The sequence below is a fragment of the Empidonax traillii genome, unplaced genomic scaffold (genome assembly GCF_003031625.1).
Source record: "Empidonax traillii isolate 1590-97213 ecotype Southwest subspecies unplaced genomic scaffold, ASM303162v1 scaffold65:size4453928, whole genome shotgun sequence".
Lineage (NCBI taxonomy): Eukaryota > Metazoa > Chordata > Aves > Passeriformes > Tyrannidae > Empidonax > Empidonax traillii.
Window position 1 is genome coordinate 4,229,737 of NW_020955258.1, and position 15,916 is coordinate 4,245,652.

Sequence of the window (15,916 nt, forward strand, 5' to 3'; positions counted from 1 at the left end):
TTTTTCTTGGGAAAAAAACCAGTTTTGGACCATGGTGACTTGTATAGCTTTGTGTGAGTGACTGATTTAGTGTTCAAATAAAGTTACTCTGGAGGTACAGCAGTGGGTGGAGAAACGCTGTGTGTGCAGTGGGATTGTGTAGCACTTCTTATTCCATCATGCTGGCCTAAGAATATCAGTGCCAGCTGACAAAAAGATAGGGGGAAGATTTTTTTTCCATCCCAGTTAAAAAAAAAAAGTGTCAGTAGGTCAGGATCAAGGCGAGGTTGTCATGGGCTTTCAGAAACAGTAATGATATATAATGGTGTAACAATAACTTCTGTGGAAAAAAAAAGACTTCTGTGGAAAAAAAAAAGACTTCTGTGAAATTCTGAGAATCACTGACTCTATTTGAAGGGATATAAATGCTTGTAATTTGCTCCTTAAAAACCTGTATTGACCCCTTTCCTAGATTTTACAGCAAATGTTAATTCTATTAATCTAGAAATTATGAAAATAAAATGGAGGGGGGAATCTTGTCTTAGCAGTAAGGACAGACTCTTGGAGGAACTAATGAAAGACCTGTTAGTTGAGAAACTCTATATCAGAATAAAGCATGAACAAATACCTCTCAAACCCCTGATTTTAGTTTGTTAATGTTCTTCATTTTGGCAGAAGAGGTCAATTGTTAATTTCAGAGGTGTAATTTTCAGATATGTGTTATGCTTGGTTTGCACTGTATGTGTTGCCATCTCTGTTTTGGGATTTCTGCTTCCCATGTTCATTTTCCCACCAAGAGTGGCAGATGCTGGGTAAGTGACAGCACATTCCCATTGTCAGTGCTGAATTTCCAGGCATGCCTGGATTGCTGATGATCCCTGTGCCTCACAGGATCAGAGGCTGCAGAGTTCCAGTGGGCTGTTGAGCTCCAGACATTTCTCTCAAGTACTATGCCAGAACTTACGTGTTTTATTTAAGTCTTGGGTAAGTGATAAGTGTCTTTTTAACATTCCATTCTCTTCTTAAGGTTTTTATACTACTAGGAAAGAAAGTCGCTTTCGTGGAGTCTCAGCTATTTCCACAGGCAAGTATACAGCATGGTTACTTGATAGTTAATATGATTGTGTGATGTGAGCCTGACTTTTAGAGACTTGGGAACAAGCCATATTCTAAACTGGTACTAAGTGCAGACTGTTCTCTTTCTGAGCCCTTGTATGTAGCTCTGCATGCCTCTATTGGATGGCAGATAACTGCAAGCTGGGCTCAGTAGTGTGAAGATTGTACAATGTATTCAACACGTTTGACTGCTACTCCACATATCTGTGGTGATGATGTGAACATGATGTCCAGTGTCTGCTTTATATCACTCACTGCCTCTCAGAACATGGCCTTCCTCTTCTCCAAGACTTATGTATCCAAAGAAACAGTATTATGGTTAGATGTTGCCAGGGTTGATATGAATGGTTTTCTTGAAACAGCATCAAAAGGCTGCAGCGAGCCACATGTTCAATGAGCCTTGTTAGCTTTTTATTTCCGTTCATTGCATGTGGCCAATTTGTCAGGTGGCTGCCATTTGCAGGCATCATTTCATGGTGCATTGCCTCTGCAGAACCAGTCATACGTGAAGAAGCCAAGGCATTGCTCCTGCAGGTGGGAGAAATGTGAACCGAGTTCTTTTTGCTATTCACTGTTAGCTGTTATCTCTTCTCTAGGTATTGCTTTGTCTTCTGGATTTTATCAGAGCTATATCCACATGTCTACCACTAAACTCTCTTCCTCGTTAACAATCAAAAGACTGTGCAAGTGATTCAACAGACACTTTAAAGAGTTTTTCCATTGTTTGCAAAGCAGAGTTTACTTCTGGGATGAAATGGTTGCTACTGCCAGTGTGTGTTGGGAGAAGATGACAGCTGCATTCCCTGCTGCACAGCATTGCTAGAAAGGAAATATCAGTGATAATTTAGGAGTGTGTGAGGTGTTAATAGTCGTGGAAATCATGCACACACCTGGAGAATGCAAAAAATGCAGCTGAAGTAATTTTTATCTTAGAACACTGAGATGATGAAAAGCAGTAGGAAGCCAAAAAAAAAAAGGATGGAAAACCATTTTGTGAATTGCAAGAGTTTCAATGAAAATATTTATAAAAATCATGTGGTGTCAATAGGTGGGCTGTAAGGATGTTTTGGAAGATCAAGCTCATACTTTGAAGGCAGCTAATCAAATACCCTGCAAAAAGAAGAAATATTCACACAGTCAGAGTAACTTAGAGAAAGGAGGATTAATTACAGGATATTTACTAAATATCAGATCAAATGGACAAAAAATTAGGCAGCCCATGAAGTAGTCTTGCGTGGTATTTTTATCTCTGGAACACTGAAAACAAGGTTTTAAAACATAGTTACTGGAGATCCTGCTGTGTTGACAAGGGATGACTTAAGGTACATCATCTTTCTCTGCTTCTGAAAAGACTTCCATGTAATGAAAGGAAGATGGGGGACTCCTCAAAAGTTTCTGTTAATTTAGGCCTAGTTCTGTGATTCCTCATTAAAATGTGGATTTTAACCTTTCAGCTCTCTCCTGGAATTGCTTATGTTGGATCCAAGCTCTTTAAGGTAAAAAAATGGAAGTAGTGAAATAGTTTAAAAAATAATTTTTCTCTTGAATTAGGTGATGAAATAAAAAGCCCACAGTAATTGTATAACTAAAAAAAAAATAAACCACCAAAATTTATTATTCCATCTTGCAACTTAAGAGAATTATTTGTTTTTAATTGGAAGAGTAGTGTAAAATGTACTGCATGATTTTTATAGAACTGGTGCAAAAATAGAAAAATGTGAAACTGAAGACTTGCAAATGCATTAGCATTGTTATTATTTTAAATTTACTTGATATACATCTCTTTTTTTGCCCCAGGGCCTCCAACATGCCTGAAGAGTAACACTAATTTATAGTTATTTGCAGATTAGAGGACAGGAACAAAGTGGAGCAAAACCTGCACAGCAGCGACATGGTGATATCTCCTGTAAACCTGCTGTAAAAATGTTAGTCTGTTTTTAATATGACCAGTCAGAACCTTAATCTTGAAGTTATTTTGCATTATGAGAATTTTACCTCAGTATTTTGGCAAGGTGGTGGTTGTCAGTGAGGATACAGTACTGCTCTCAGGCCGTAACATCAGGCAAGTGATGTCTGAGAATGTCCCCCACAGGACTGTCTCCTACATTCTAATATTGAAATTGGGTTAGGTTAAAAAACAAGCAATAACCTCTGTGCAATTTTAAAAATGCAAGAAGTATATAGTTGTACTTGATTTGGTATTTCCTCTGCCCTCAATCCCATTAAATGTAGAAGGTCCCCAAGTGCAGTTGTGGTTTTGACAGTACTCACAAGAGATAATACTAGAAAATCTTGTACCCACTGTATTGTTAAACTTCAATTTTTGTTGTTTTCTCCAACAAAGATGTCGATAATTGTCCTGGGCAAACCTATTTTCAAGTGTGAAATTTAAGGTAATTAAGCAATGGGGATCCTTAATGAAAGCAGCTGACTGCAGAGTTCACTGGAGGACTGATACTTCAGACGGTAGTTTGAGAAACTGGAAAAAGTGGTCAAAATAATTTTTTTTCATGATTTACAGGAAAAGACTTCTGACAAAGGATTCTGAATTTGTTACTGGACTCTCTGTGATAGATCAATCTCTTGGTAGAGAAACATTTGAGCAACTGGCTAATTTGCTTGATCAGCAGTGGTGCTGATGGCCTACAGTGAAACTGTATTTGTAAAAGGGTCATAGATAGTACCTGTATTTATCAGGGCTAACACCACCAGCAAGTCAGACAGCCTATTCAGTGATTTGTTTTACAGCAGTACTGCACTCCTGACTGTGTTAATTCATTTCATATTAGTTAGGTACTGAGCACTCTTCTATTACATATAATTTAGTCCTTAGAATAAAACTCAAGCTCAAATCTAAATATGATTTAAATTGACATTAGATTTTTGACAAATGCATGTGCCACCTTCCCACAAGCTCTTTCAGCTTACACCTAACACAGACATACCAGTAGCAAGATCTTGAAACATGCAGAGCTCTTTCAATACCCTGACATGGTTCCCTTGCTACAAAGGGCCAAGTGCCCTGTGTACCTTTGCACTTACTGTTGATCTTCAGTCCCTAATTCATCCTTGCAACTCTCAGCTTCTCTTCCATCAATCATCAAGACTTCTTCTGGTTTAAAATCTTACCCAGTCTTTTGACTTCCATCTCCCTGTTTGAATTTATTCTTTTTAAAATTGTCCTTTCTCTCATTTTACATTATTTTACCATGATGAGAGCTAAATCTTTTGTCTCCTGCTGAATTTCAAGTAGAGAAATTGGAGGCTCTGAGGTGACTGATCAGTCATCTGTGTGGTGAAAGAACCAGAAGCTGCTTGAAGCAGACCACAGAACAATTCACCTTGAAGAGACTTTCAGATCCTGCGATGAAAGCAAGGGAGACTCCAAAGGAGTATGGACCTTTCAGAGCTGATCCAGAGCCCTTGTCCCTGGGATCTGCAGATAAATCCAATAAGAACATGCTGACAGACCACTTTATTGTTTTCCCTACTACATCCAGGTAAAGACACTGATTTTTCTGTGCATATCTCTCAGGAAAGGGTGGCTTCTGGTGATGTTAAAGCATTGGGTGCAGTGGTGTGAAAAAGTGACACCTCTCTCTGGTTTGACAGCATGGGCTGCTATGCTTTTGAAATCAGTTCCTTCAGGACCTTGAGCTGTGACAGACATCTTTCTGTAGCAGCTCCCTGTGCAACAGCACTTGCCCAGGTCTTCCACTGTGTGGGATACCCAGTTCTGGTGCCCAAGGGAGACAATTGTGGAGAATATCAAGTTGACAGTTCTCTATTCCTTATGGCCCTAGTCGAGATACTGTTTGGTACTCTCATGGAAAAAGGCTTGAGAACACCCTGCATTCTCGCATATTTTTGTGTGGAGAAGGAAAAATTTCTGGAACTGCAGGGGCCCAGCTGTGAGGACATTCTGGAGTAAGGTGACTGATGGCCCATTATTAGGCTGAAAGAGCACTGCCACTCCCTGAGTAGTGTTTCAAACAAAAGCTGAAGGCTGTATGATAAAAATGAGAGCATTTCATCTCTCCTTTTTCCTGTCACTACTTCTTTAAGAAAACAGCTGCAGGCTCTCATCCCTACCCCGCCCACCCCAGCGGCAGAGAGCAGTCAGAAGTGGCATCTTTTCAGTAATCCAAGAGCTACGGAGCCAGTGGCAAAGCCTCAGAGGGGAGGAAAAAAACCTACTCTTCAGATTCTGGAAGAAAAACCAAACCCACCAGATATGACATAGGAAAGGTGATGCTATCCTAAGGATCATATTATATCTCAGCACATGTTGCATTCAGTTTCCTCAGCCAAGAGCTTCTTTGTGTGGTAGACCACAAGAAAAGCCACTTGAGTACTAGAAAAAAACACTTTGCAGCTATATTTCCTCAAAGTTTTCCACTGGGGTAAGTGTATATTCATTCCAGATGATCACCCTGCAGGATTAAGTCCTACTGTTCCCCTCCCCTGTCTTGTAGTACACATTGTCATGCAGAGAGCTCACTCATCATGGTGTCATTTGCAAGCAGTAGGAAGAACACTGATCTGTATAAATTCTTGGTACCAAGTTTCTGTCCCTTGAACCACTCCCATTGCACTGAACCACCTGCTACTGCAGACAGCAGCATTCAGATCTAATGCAGTCTGAGCACCCAGAACAAGGGACAAATCACCTGTTGCTGGTCATTGTACAGGAGCAGGACTTTCTGCTATGGATGTTAAACAATGGTTGTGAAGCATGTAAATCCATCTTCACTGTTCTTCCCTCTGAAAGAGTATTGAGGGGGGGAAATAGTTTTGTTGTGGTGGTTTTTTGTTGTTTTTTTTGTTTGTTTTGTGTGTGGGGGGGTGTGAGGTTTTTGGGTTTTTTTTTGTTTAGGTTTGGGGTTTTTTGTTTGTTTTGTTTTGTGTGTGGGTTTCTTGTTGTGGGTGGGTGTTTGGTTTTTTTTTTTTTCTTCTAATTGTAGGCAATGTCGGACTTGAATTCTGAAGTGTTATAGGCTATCCTTTGCAAGGCTTAGTTAAACTGTAAGCAGCAAGAGAGTATCCTCATACGCTGTAGTCACACTCCTGCAATGCTGGGTGTCAGAGCGAGCACCCATTTGTTCCAGGCAAGTGAGCTGGGGTGCGTGGGGCTGGAGTTCCAATGCTTCCTGTTGTCAACGTCTGTGTGTGCCACACAGTTCAATAGTTACCTGAAGGGGAGAGGCGGGACCTGGATACATGCTCACTCTTTGAGGTACCATGATCTGGAAGAGCGACATGTGTGACCAGGACATACAAATGAATGCTCAGCAGTGTGAACCTGTAGCAGTTATTCAAGATGGACTTATCTTTTTAAAATAATGCACTGCTATTTATGACCCTGCTGATAAATGACTTTTTAAAAAGGATTATAAAGCCTCACGTTTCTTTAACACTTAAAATTAACTCCTCTGTTGAATATTTCTTTTCTGGATAAACCCTCCCTAGTATCAGAGGTCTAACGTAGTTTGCTAGTAGAAATGTGGCTGTGTAACAGTTTTTACTGGCTCTAATTTTAGCTTTCTGAAATTTGTGTCCATTTAAATCAACTTTACCAAACAATAGCACCAATATGGCTTTTACATTTTAGTGTGGTTAGCATGATTGTATCCATTTAATTAGTCCCTTATTAACTGAATGACTCATACTGATCTGTTTGCATCATTGCTGGCTGACTGCTTTTTATAAGACTAAACAGAGACTTTTCACTTTTTAAAGGTTGTCCTAAGAACTCAGTTACACTGCTTCAACTTTATCTTTGAACAGTCTGTGTAATTTTTAATTTATGGTTTTATTTCAGAAGTTTAATACATACATCTATATTTATGTGTAAACATTGAAAAAAATTAAAGGGAAATAGTCCTAATACATCTAAATTGTAAATGTAAGTTAAACACAGATATGAGTGACATGGGGCAAAAGTACCACTGAAGTAACCTTAGTAGTGGTACAGTTTGTAGCTGCCTTCAGATTTAGATGTAGATTACAATCTCTATCTTAATATTCCTTCTTTACCGGGAGAAAGAGTAGCCTGTCTCACGTCTATATTTGGTACAGAGTGCATACTCCACTGTGCTAACACACCACATCAGGAAGGAATTTCAAATGCTCCCAAGGAATTTAGCAACAAAAGTCCTGTTGGCTTTCCTTACATGCATGGGCAAGGGAGCATACTTATCTTTTGTAATAAACTGTTCTCTTTCTTCTGCTGCTGCTGGAGCCTGAAAAACGGACTAATGAACTCATTATCTAATGTCTCTTCGCCCTCCTGACAGAGTTGAATACACTGGGCCACCGTCTTCTCTGTTGACAAGCTGACTGATGTGTGTGCCACCTGAGAGCTGTTAAAACAGCTTCACTTTTGCATTCATCAGAGTAGAGCTCCATAGGCTTTTGTTTTGGACAACACCCAGTGAGACAGAAATGTTGAGCATTGCCGGGGTTGATGATGGGGTAAGTCTGTTCTCCAGCTGATTCTGAGAAAACCAAAGTGGAGAGCATCCATAAACTGAAGAGGATATGCTCACTTGGGATCTGAGAGAGAATGAGATGTGATCACTTTGCACTTCACACCTGTGTACTGTTTTCTATTTTGTTTAATTTCTTCACCCCATTCAACGGTTCAACTCTTCACTATTTGTCTTTTGCCAGCATATTTACATCTGAATAGTCATCACTTCTTTCTAATTCTTTTCAATAGCTGTCACTTTAAGGAAAAGTGTAAATTCCTCTTTATCTTATATGTAAATCAGCCGAAGAATGAGAAGACAATTTTTTAAGTAACAGATGCTAGAAAGAATGGTCGTTGTTTACATAACATTTAGAAGCTGGAGTTCTAAGTTTAAAGCTTATGTGAGCTTTCTTAAAATTAGAGTTGAGGCTGAAACAATATAACATTTGGTTGGTAAGCCCTAGTTAAATTTGGTGAATCTTTTTCTATCATTTTATAAATAGTAAAGATTTAGGTACTGTTTTGACAAGTGCTAGGTACAAATATCATGCATACTTGGTGGAAATCCTCTAAGATCCAAAAAGAGGAATATAGGGAAGAGAATACTTTGGGATGAAAGAGTGGGACATGAAAAATGACCAGTGGACTGAAATGTTTCAGTTGTCATTGCTTCCCAGGTCTGTTTACTGTATGCCTTTTTTTTTATATGTTGTTGTCCTTGGAAGCAAACAAATAGTGATTTTGCTCTTACCATTGCACTGAATTTGCAATATTAAGCTGTTTGCGAGTTTCTTGATCTCTAATACACTGCTGGTTTTATAGTTAGCAGTGTTGTTTTATGTTTCTTCCGCAGAGGCATACTCAGTGTGACAGGGATGTACCAGGATAACTTTTGGTATTTACCCTGCTTTGTGTGATGATGCTTTTTGGGTAGCTTTTTCTCCTCCTGCTGTTTCTTAGTGTGATGTAAAGTGTCTTCAGGACTGGTGATGAAGGAACAAGAGTAGAAGGGTTTTTGTTAGAGAGATGCACAAAAAAAATGGGAAGATACAAGCTGCAATTTGTCACTATACTCCTGTGTTTTAGAATGAAATTAATCTGAACTATCAAACAATACTCCAGGTAATATGGAACATGGTTTGTTTTCACTATTTTTTCTAGGGGGAAGTGGGGTGTCTTTTACCCTTTGGGCACTTTTTCAAAGCTGTTTCCTAACCCTTTACTGTGACTTTTGTGCCTTCTCTTTCCATGGTGGCAAGGACAGCATAACCCCCTTTCAGAGCCAGCAGGGGCTCAGGCTGCTTTTGTGCCACCTTTTCTAAAGCTCCTGTGCTCTTAGCTAACAGGAAAATGCTTTCTGCCTGTGCTGAAGCTGTTACCTACCTGAATTTAATCTCATTTTCCTTGGCTGGGGCTTTCGCTCCCTCTTGCAGCCAATAACCCCCCACTTTTGGGAGCAGGGACTGCTTCTTCCCCACTTGCTGCACCTGTCCTGCCTCAGGAACTTGGGCAGCAGAGACTCCTCACTGCCATATGGGGGGCCAGTCCTGTCTGGGTGCCTTTCACTCTTGGGTGTCCAGGTTTGTGGGAGGACAGACTTTCCTCAGTTCAGCCAGTCCCCCAGCCTCAGGGCACTGCTGGGCTGTGGAGAAGCTTGTGCTGGTCCTTGCCCTGCCTCTGGGTGTGGGAAGTTGTTTGTGCCCAGTTTGTCCTGAGTCTCTGGCCCTCACTAAAAAAGGAATGTCTGCAAGGGCTGTAGTTTCCTTCTGTTTTCTGTCAGCCTTCTCTCTAGGGCAGTTATCTGCAAGAAATGCTTCTTTCTAACTCAGTGTTGAGAAAGAGGCAGTGTTGCAAGGTAATGTTCCCCGCAGGCCATTTATGTACTTTCTAACTTCTGGGAGAAGGCGTCTCTGTTTCCCGCATTTCTACCCTGACTGCTGCTGCTATGGTTTTTATCATTCTTTATTTGGAGTTATAGGAATACCTGGTTAGAATTTCAACCTGCTTGTCAGCCTAGAAACTTATTCAATTAGTGTAGGGTAAAGAGAAGCCTCTTCCAGGAGAAATACCTACCTCATGCTTAACCCTCACACTTGATGTGACTTCCATGTCTGCTTTATGAAGTTGGGGGAACTTGCAAGACTGCTTGCTTTCATGCCCTCATTCCTGATGATGGTGCCTACTGATGCACCTCAAAATGGTGCCTACTCAAGAAGTAGGCTGGTAGGAATCAGTAAAAAGCAGTAAGCACACACTTAGAGAGACTGACATCTTTGTCCCTCGTTCGGGGTGGGGCTCCCAGAGTAAAGCAGTGTTTATTATCTTTTTCCAAGCCACATGAAACCTATCAATCAGTTTGAGGGACGCTTCCTTCCTCTGTCCTCCTTGCCTTTTTCGCTGAGCACCCTGTTCTCCCAGGCGTGTGACAAGGAAGGGAGATCTGCTACATTTACAAAGCAAAGTGAAGGACCTTGTGTCTTTGAGGCTTCAGGGAGTGAATTTTGTCTCTCCTAGAGTAATTGTCATAGTGCACCAGCAGCTCCAAAGCTCTTAACAGAAAGCAACTTATCTGCAAGAAAAGCAGACCCTTTTCCTATGCATCACTACATAACTGTGATTACCACACTTCCCTTGCTGCAGATAAGAAAAACACCTCATGTCTTTCTCATAAGGTGAATAAAGCACATTCCATGTTGACAATGAAGTGAATTTTATCACATTTGCCTCTCAAATCCTATTTACATAGTGTTTTCCCAGCTAATACCTGACATTACTTACACTCCAGAAACTGGATCTTTTTCACTGTTTTCCTGAGATAGTTTATTTTTTTCAGTTTCATTTGTTCCTATGGACAGCTGGTGAACTCATTTCTTCTTGTCATTCTTACTCTCCTCTTTCACACAGCAGTAGCAAAGGAAAAATATTTCTCCCTCCTGACACAGATAGCCTGCCTGTTTCTGGCTGCTACCAAGATTGTTGGTTGGTTGGTTCAGAGAGAGGAAAAGATGACAAATAGTTAACAAGACTGAGAAAGGCATGCTTGTTAAATTTTGTTTCCCTAGGCACAGCTGAAATGTCTCATTATGCAGCACCAAAATTCTCAGCTTTTTCTCCCAGGATTGTGCTCGAAGATCTGTTTCAATACCATGATACCTTTTCTCTACCTGCTACTGTGATGTTTTGACATTCCTATCTTGTGTGCTTAGCATAAGCCAAATAAATACAATAGCCATACGTTTGTTATCAGATGTTCTGAATCACTTGGCTCAGTTGCTGCCAAATTTGCTTACAGTCAACTTCTTGAGAGTGGCATTTTTCCCTTATTTCCAGATGTCAGCACTGTGAAAAATGATACCTCATTTAACTTGAGTGAAAAGCAGCTCTTGTGTCTGGCTATCCTAGTGAGATGATGGATTGGCCCAACTTGTGCCATGAACAAGTGCACTTAGAATGTGCTTCTGAGAGAATGAAGACTCAGGGACATAGTACCAAAATTGGTTTCTAACTCCTTTTGTAAGAGTAATAAGAGGTCTGGCTTGTTTTTCCTAATTAGTTTTTCCAACAGCCAAGTTTTGTTTGTCCTCAGTTCTGCCTGCAGGGTGAAAAATTCAGAGTTGCTTGTCTTCTGGAATGTTTTTTTGAAAGCTCTCATATTTAGCAGGTTTTGTACAATGGATCTGTTTTCCATTCAAACCAAAATAGGGCTCTCTTGTGTTTCAGTTTTGAAGTTTTCTTTAGGATTTAAGAGTTTTTGTGCTGGGATTAAATACCAAACATTTAATTTTGCTGTACCTATTACAGCAATACACACATTAGTCTCAAGAAAATCCATATAGTGTTTCACTGGCAGGGTTTCTGGGCCTCCCTGGAAGTGCAGGGAGGTTTGGATGTACTTCAGTGTATTTACACAGCGTGAGCAATCCCAGCAGAGCTGAATCGATCTTTCCCCAACACCTCCCCTTCGCTCAGATTTAGAAACTTTTCTGCATTGTTGTTTTTGGTGGGTTTTTGTTTGTTTGTTGTGGGTTTTGTTTGTTTGTTTAGTTTTGCTTTGTTTATGCCGAGAGGTAAAACATACACGTGGAATGAAAATATCACCTGGGTTTTTTTTCCCAGAGTCCAAGGCAGAGCAGGACTAAAGGCAGCTTTACCTGTGAATGTTCTGCGCAGTGCACCGCCCCAGCAATGCCTGGCGCTGCTCCACTGTGACAGCTGCATTTCATCATTTGTGAGTACTACATGAAGAATGAGTTTTGTATTAAAAGTCCACTTTACAGAGCCCTGTAAGGAGTTATGGGAAAAAAAAATTATTCTTTCTCAGACTCCCAAATCTTTAGGAAGGATGCCTTTTCTGCCTCCAAAGAATATAATGTGGAACCCTCTAGGTGGCTTGCACCTTAAACCAGGCGTCTAATCTTGGGGCTGTCCCCCTTTTGCAACTTTACCGCCGCTCTCAAAATTTAAATACTTTTGGATTAAAAATCCCCTGATTTGATTTAGCATTTGATTTATATACTCATGCTCATCCTGTTTAAATATTTTGATTTGGCAGAAGAATTATATTGAGCATATATTTCAGTAACTAGCAAGCAAGATAATGTTACATTTAGAATATAAAAATGTAGATTGTATAATTTTATGTTTTGAAACCTCGTAACTTTGCGTTTGTCTGTATAGAATCAATAGTGATTTTTTTTCTAGCTGTTTTAATTTGAGAACATTTTTTCCTTTGTTTAGCCGGTGTCAGGTGGTGTCCAAGGAAGAAGCCCTTTGCACTTCAGAGGGTGACAAAAAAGAACAGACAGCTTAATGCTACCAAACTAGGGGTGTGTCAAATCTCTCTCAGGAATGATAAACTCAATGGAGTTGTCTATTTTTAACCTCCCGTTCTTTCCTTTTGGCAGACTAATCAGTGTTAGCTGAGCTGTTTCACTGAATGAATCCAAGTGACTCTGGGGCTTTCTGAAACGAACAGTGGACCTTGCAAGAGCATTTCAAGTCTGCTTTAATGTATGAAGTCCCATTGTGATACACAATGTCAGATGAAACCAATTCGGAGCAGAAACCTTCTACAACAACGGTCAGCTCAGTTGCTGTTCAGGCTGGGGATGCCAGTATTGTCATAGCTGTACTTAAGGTAAGGCAGCAACTGCTGGTATGTCTGTTCTTGTCTTTCTGCTACTTGTTGATTACTGCTTCTTTTAAATGTTCTGTGAAAATGAATAGTTAGCATAAAATGATAAGGCAAGGCCACCTTATCAGTCTAATAGCTACTTTCTTGGAAGTTAACACTTGTTTCTGTTCACAGTTACTCTTTGTGGCTTTTGATTTTTTTTCAAATAGAATAAACAATTTGGCCAAAATATTTAGGCTCTTAAAGGCAAGGAGTTCCTCCTACTCTGTTTAAAAGGTAAGAGATAAATGAAGAGTGCCATTTTGTGTTAATAAGCATGATGATTGCAGTTGAGACTCCTTGTTTTAAACTGTACTCAGCAATAATTTTGCATAAATGGTCTACAAACTCCACAAATGAAATATTTGCTGGGGAAAAAAAAGTCCAAACCTGATAATAAGTAGTTATTTTTGAAAGCTGTGAATTCATATTCCTGTGTGTTTCAGTAGAAACCCTTATGTACATGTAGTTATGCTTATAAGCACCTAAAGGCCTGTTTGTGAGGCTACAGCTTGCACAAAATTTGGCATGGGAGTAAAGATGGATGCTGGTAATGAGTCCCAGCTGGAATTTATTGGCAGTTTGATTTTTCATTATCCAGGCAACCTGGAAAACACGCTAGCCTCAGCAACTACAGTTTGTCTGTAATGCGGAGTAAGGTGATAATAAGTTGGGCTGTAGGTGATTATTCGGGATGGGGCTACCTCAGTTGTGGAAATGCTTTTTTCTATCAGTTTTCACCCGTTCTGTGAGGTGGTTTGCTGCTGCAGGGGAGTAATTTCATTGCAAGGAGACTCAAGTTTAGGTGGAGTAATTTATTTCCCCCCTCTGTGCTGTAGAACCGTGTTAGCTTCCAGTGACATTACTGGTTTGGTCCTTATCACCATCCTTTTGTTCCTTTTCTAAAGTGTCCCTGCTTTTACTTCTGCAATCTCTTGAGATATATATATTCTGTATAGAGGTGCTTTAGACCTGTGGTGGTAGAAATAAGATTTGGGGTTATGGTTTTTGCATCTGCTGTGATATATTTGTATCTTTCACCCACTCCACCCACCCACCAAGTTTCCTTAACTATCTGTGTCATCTTCAGCTGAAAGGGGAGATGAGTTGGAGAAATGTTTTTGGATCATTGTGATAATTTTACTCTACATGGGCAAAACTAAAATTATAGCACTGATCGGGTGTGGAATTTCGTTACCTATTTTAAATGAAGTAAAGTTTATAGTGTGTTCTTTGTGTCTTTGTCATGTGTATGGTCCCTGAGAGCTTGTTTTCTGAAGGCCGTATTTTTTTACTTATTACAGTGTGGAAAATGGGTGAAGCTTCAGCTGGCTGAATCAACACCAAATATATTAGAAATTGGCAGCAATCAGGATGAGACTAAAAAACTACTTCAAGATCATGAATTCCTCCTATCTAAGCTGAAGGTAAGATGTGATGAGACCACAAAAAAATTGTCTAGTCATTATAGTTCAGGTACAACAGGTGATGTAAGTGCCTGTGCCTCCTGTTGCAATGTTGTGTTTAGGTTAAATTCCTCACAGAAAAAGGTATGTTCAGCCTTTGTCAGTGTAGCAGACCTTCAGTGATCCTGCTGGATACCCTCCAATTCAGGGTCTTCTGTGATTCTTTGGAAGTTAGGTCTCTGCAGTGGAAAAATATGCTTCTGACAGCAGCAGTAAAGACACAGGGTTTTTTCTGCTTTATATATTGGTGTTAAGTGAAAAAAATCCTATAACCCTCAGTAACTGCTAAATATAATGGAATATAAACTTATTTTTTTTAATTAACCAGTGTTGTGAAAAGTTTGATTACTTATAACAACTCAAGTTCCTTGTAACTCTGAAGTAGATATTCGAGGAACATTTTTATTAAATGTTGATTGATATAAGTTGCAGTAGAAATGATACTGTAACATTAAAATAGCTTGTCTTGAGCTAGGAAGATTTCAGGTAAGTAACTGTCCTAAAATCAGATATTGGCATTCTTGAGAGCAGATTATAAGAACAGTGGCATTTGGACACTGAGTTACATACTTGCATGAAAAAGCTGAATTATTTTAAATGTGTGTATTTGATACTGAGAAGAGTCTGAAGGCACCTAAAAAGAGATTTTGTTTTCATGTTTTGATAGGGCAGATTCACTTTATGTCTGTAGACAAACAAATTCCTCTAAAATCTTTGAAGCTCTGCACAGCATCTTATCCTTTTTTTATTTTTTTTTTTTTGAGATAATATAAACTTTAGATCTGAAAGAGGAAACCTGATTTTGAATAGGATCAAGTATTTAACTTAATACCACTGACTATGTCCTTCCCCAGTCATTAAAAATCTCCAATGCGTGTAAGGTAATTTAATACAGTACATAGAGAATGTAGCTAATAATGGTGCATGGTGTGAATTTTGAATAGCATGAAGAATAGAATTACCAAAAAAAACCCCCCACCAAATACCCCCAAACAACAAAACCCCCACCAACATCCTAAGAGGTGGTTCTGCTCTCTTTGTTTATGCAAGTGCCTCACCTTTAGTGCTACATTTGCGCATTCTTGGAACGTGTTGCCGTACCTGTTTGAACAATTCAGAATTAGCTGAGTTCTTGCACACTGATGACAGGAAGAAGCTGATTTTTTTTTTCTCCTAATGCTCAAAAATAAATTTTAAACCATTTACCGTCTAGTCAAATCAGGTCAGAAAATCTATTATTAAAGAATACTTTTCATCCAATATGTTGGGAACAAATACTCATTATTTCATGTTTTATACCTTCAGTCCTTGCAAAATCCATCAGCAATTAATGAATGTTCTATAAAAGTACTAAGTTCAAAATTACTGTTTCTTCCTCTATATTACAAGAGCTGTGATAATACAGGACTGCAGTGTCACTATAATACTTCCTGACTGTGCATTTTTCAACCATGACCCTTTGTGCTTTATAGTAAGCTGTTAACATTTGTCAGTAATTATGTAGTCTTAAGTCACTAAATCCACTCATCAAAAGTTTTTCCAAGACTGATTCTCAGCCTTTGAAGTATTGTTTAGAGCAATTTTTTCCACCTAACATTTGATAATGAATTAAGCATTAGCTGTGTGAAGATGGATAAAGAGGGAGTAGTGTTTCAGACTTCAACATCTATGGCCATAAAGATTTAGTTACTTATGAGAGGATAAAAATGA

The 15,916-nt window shown here is 39.4% G+C and overlaps 1 protein-coding gene across 1 annotated transcript in view; it reads left to right on the forward strand.

The window, feature by feature from the left end:
* The first annotated feature begins 12,475 nt into the window (after positions 1-12,475).
* CCDC141 (coiled-coil domain containing 141) overlaps positions 12,476-15,916 on the forward strand; it is a 65,274-nt gene continuing 61,833 nt past the window's right edge. Inside the window, exons 1-2 of the mRNA XM_027880263.1 lie at positions 12,476-12,704; positions 14,045-14,167. Of these exons, the coding sequence (XP_027736064.1) occupies positions 12,603-12,704; positions 14,045-14,167 (225 nt within the window). The 5' untranslated portion in view covers positions 12,476-12,602. The remainder of the gene's footprint in view (positions 12,705-14,044; positions 14,168-15,916) is intronic.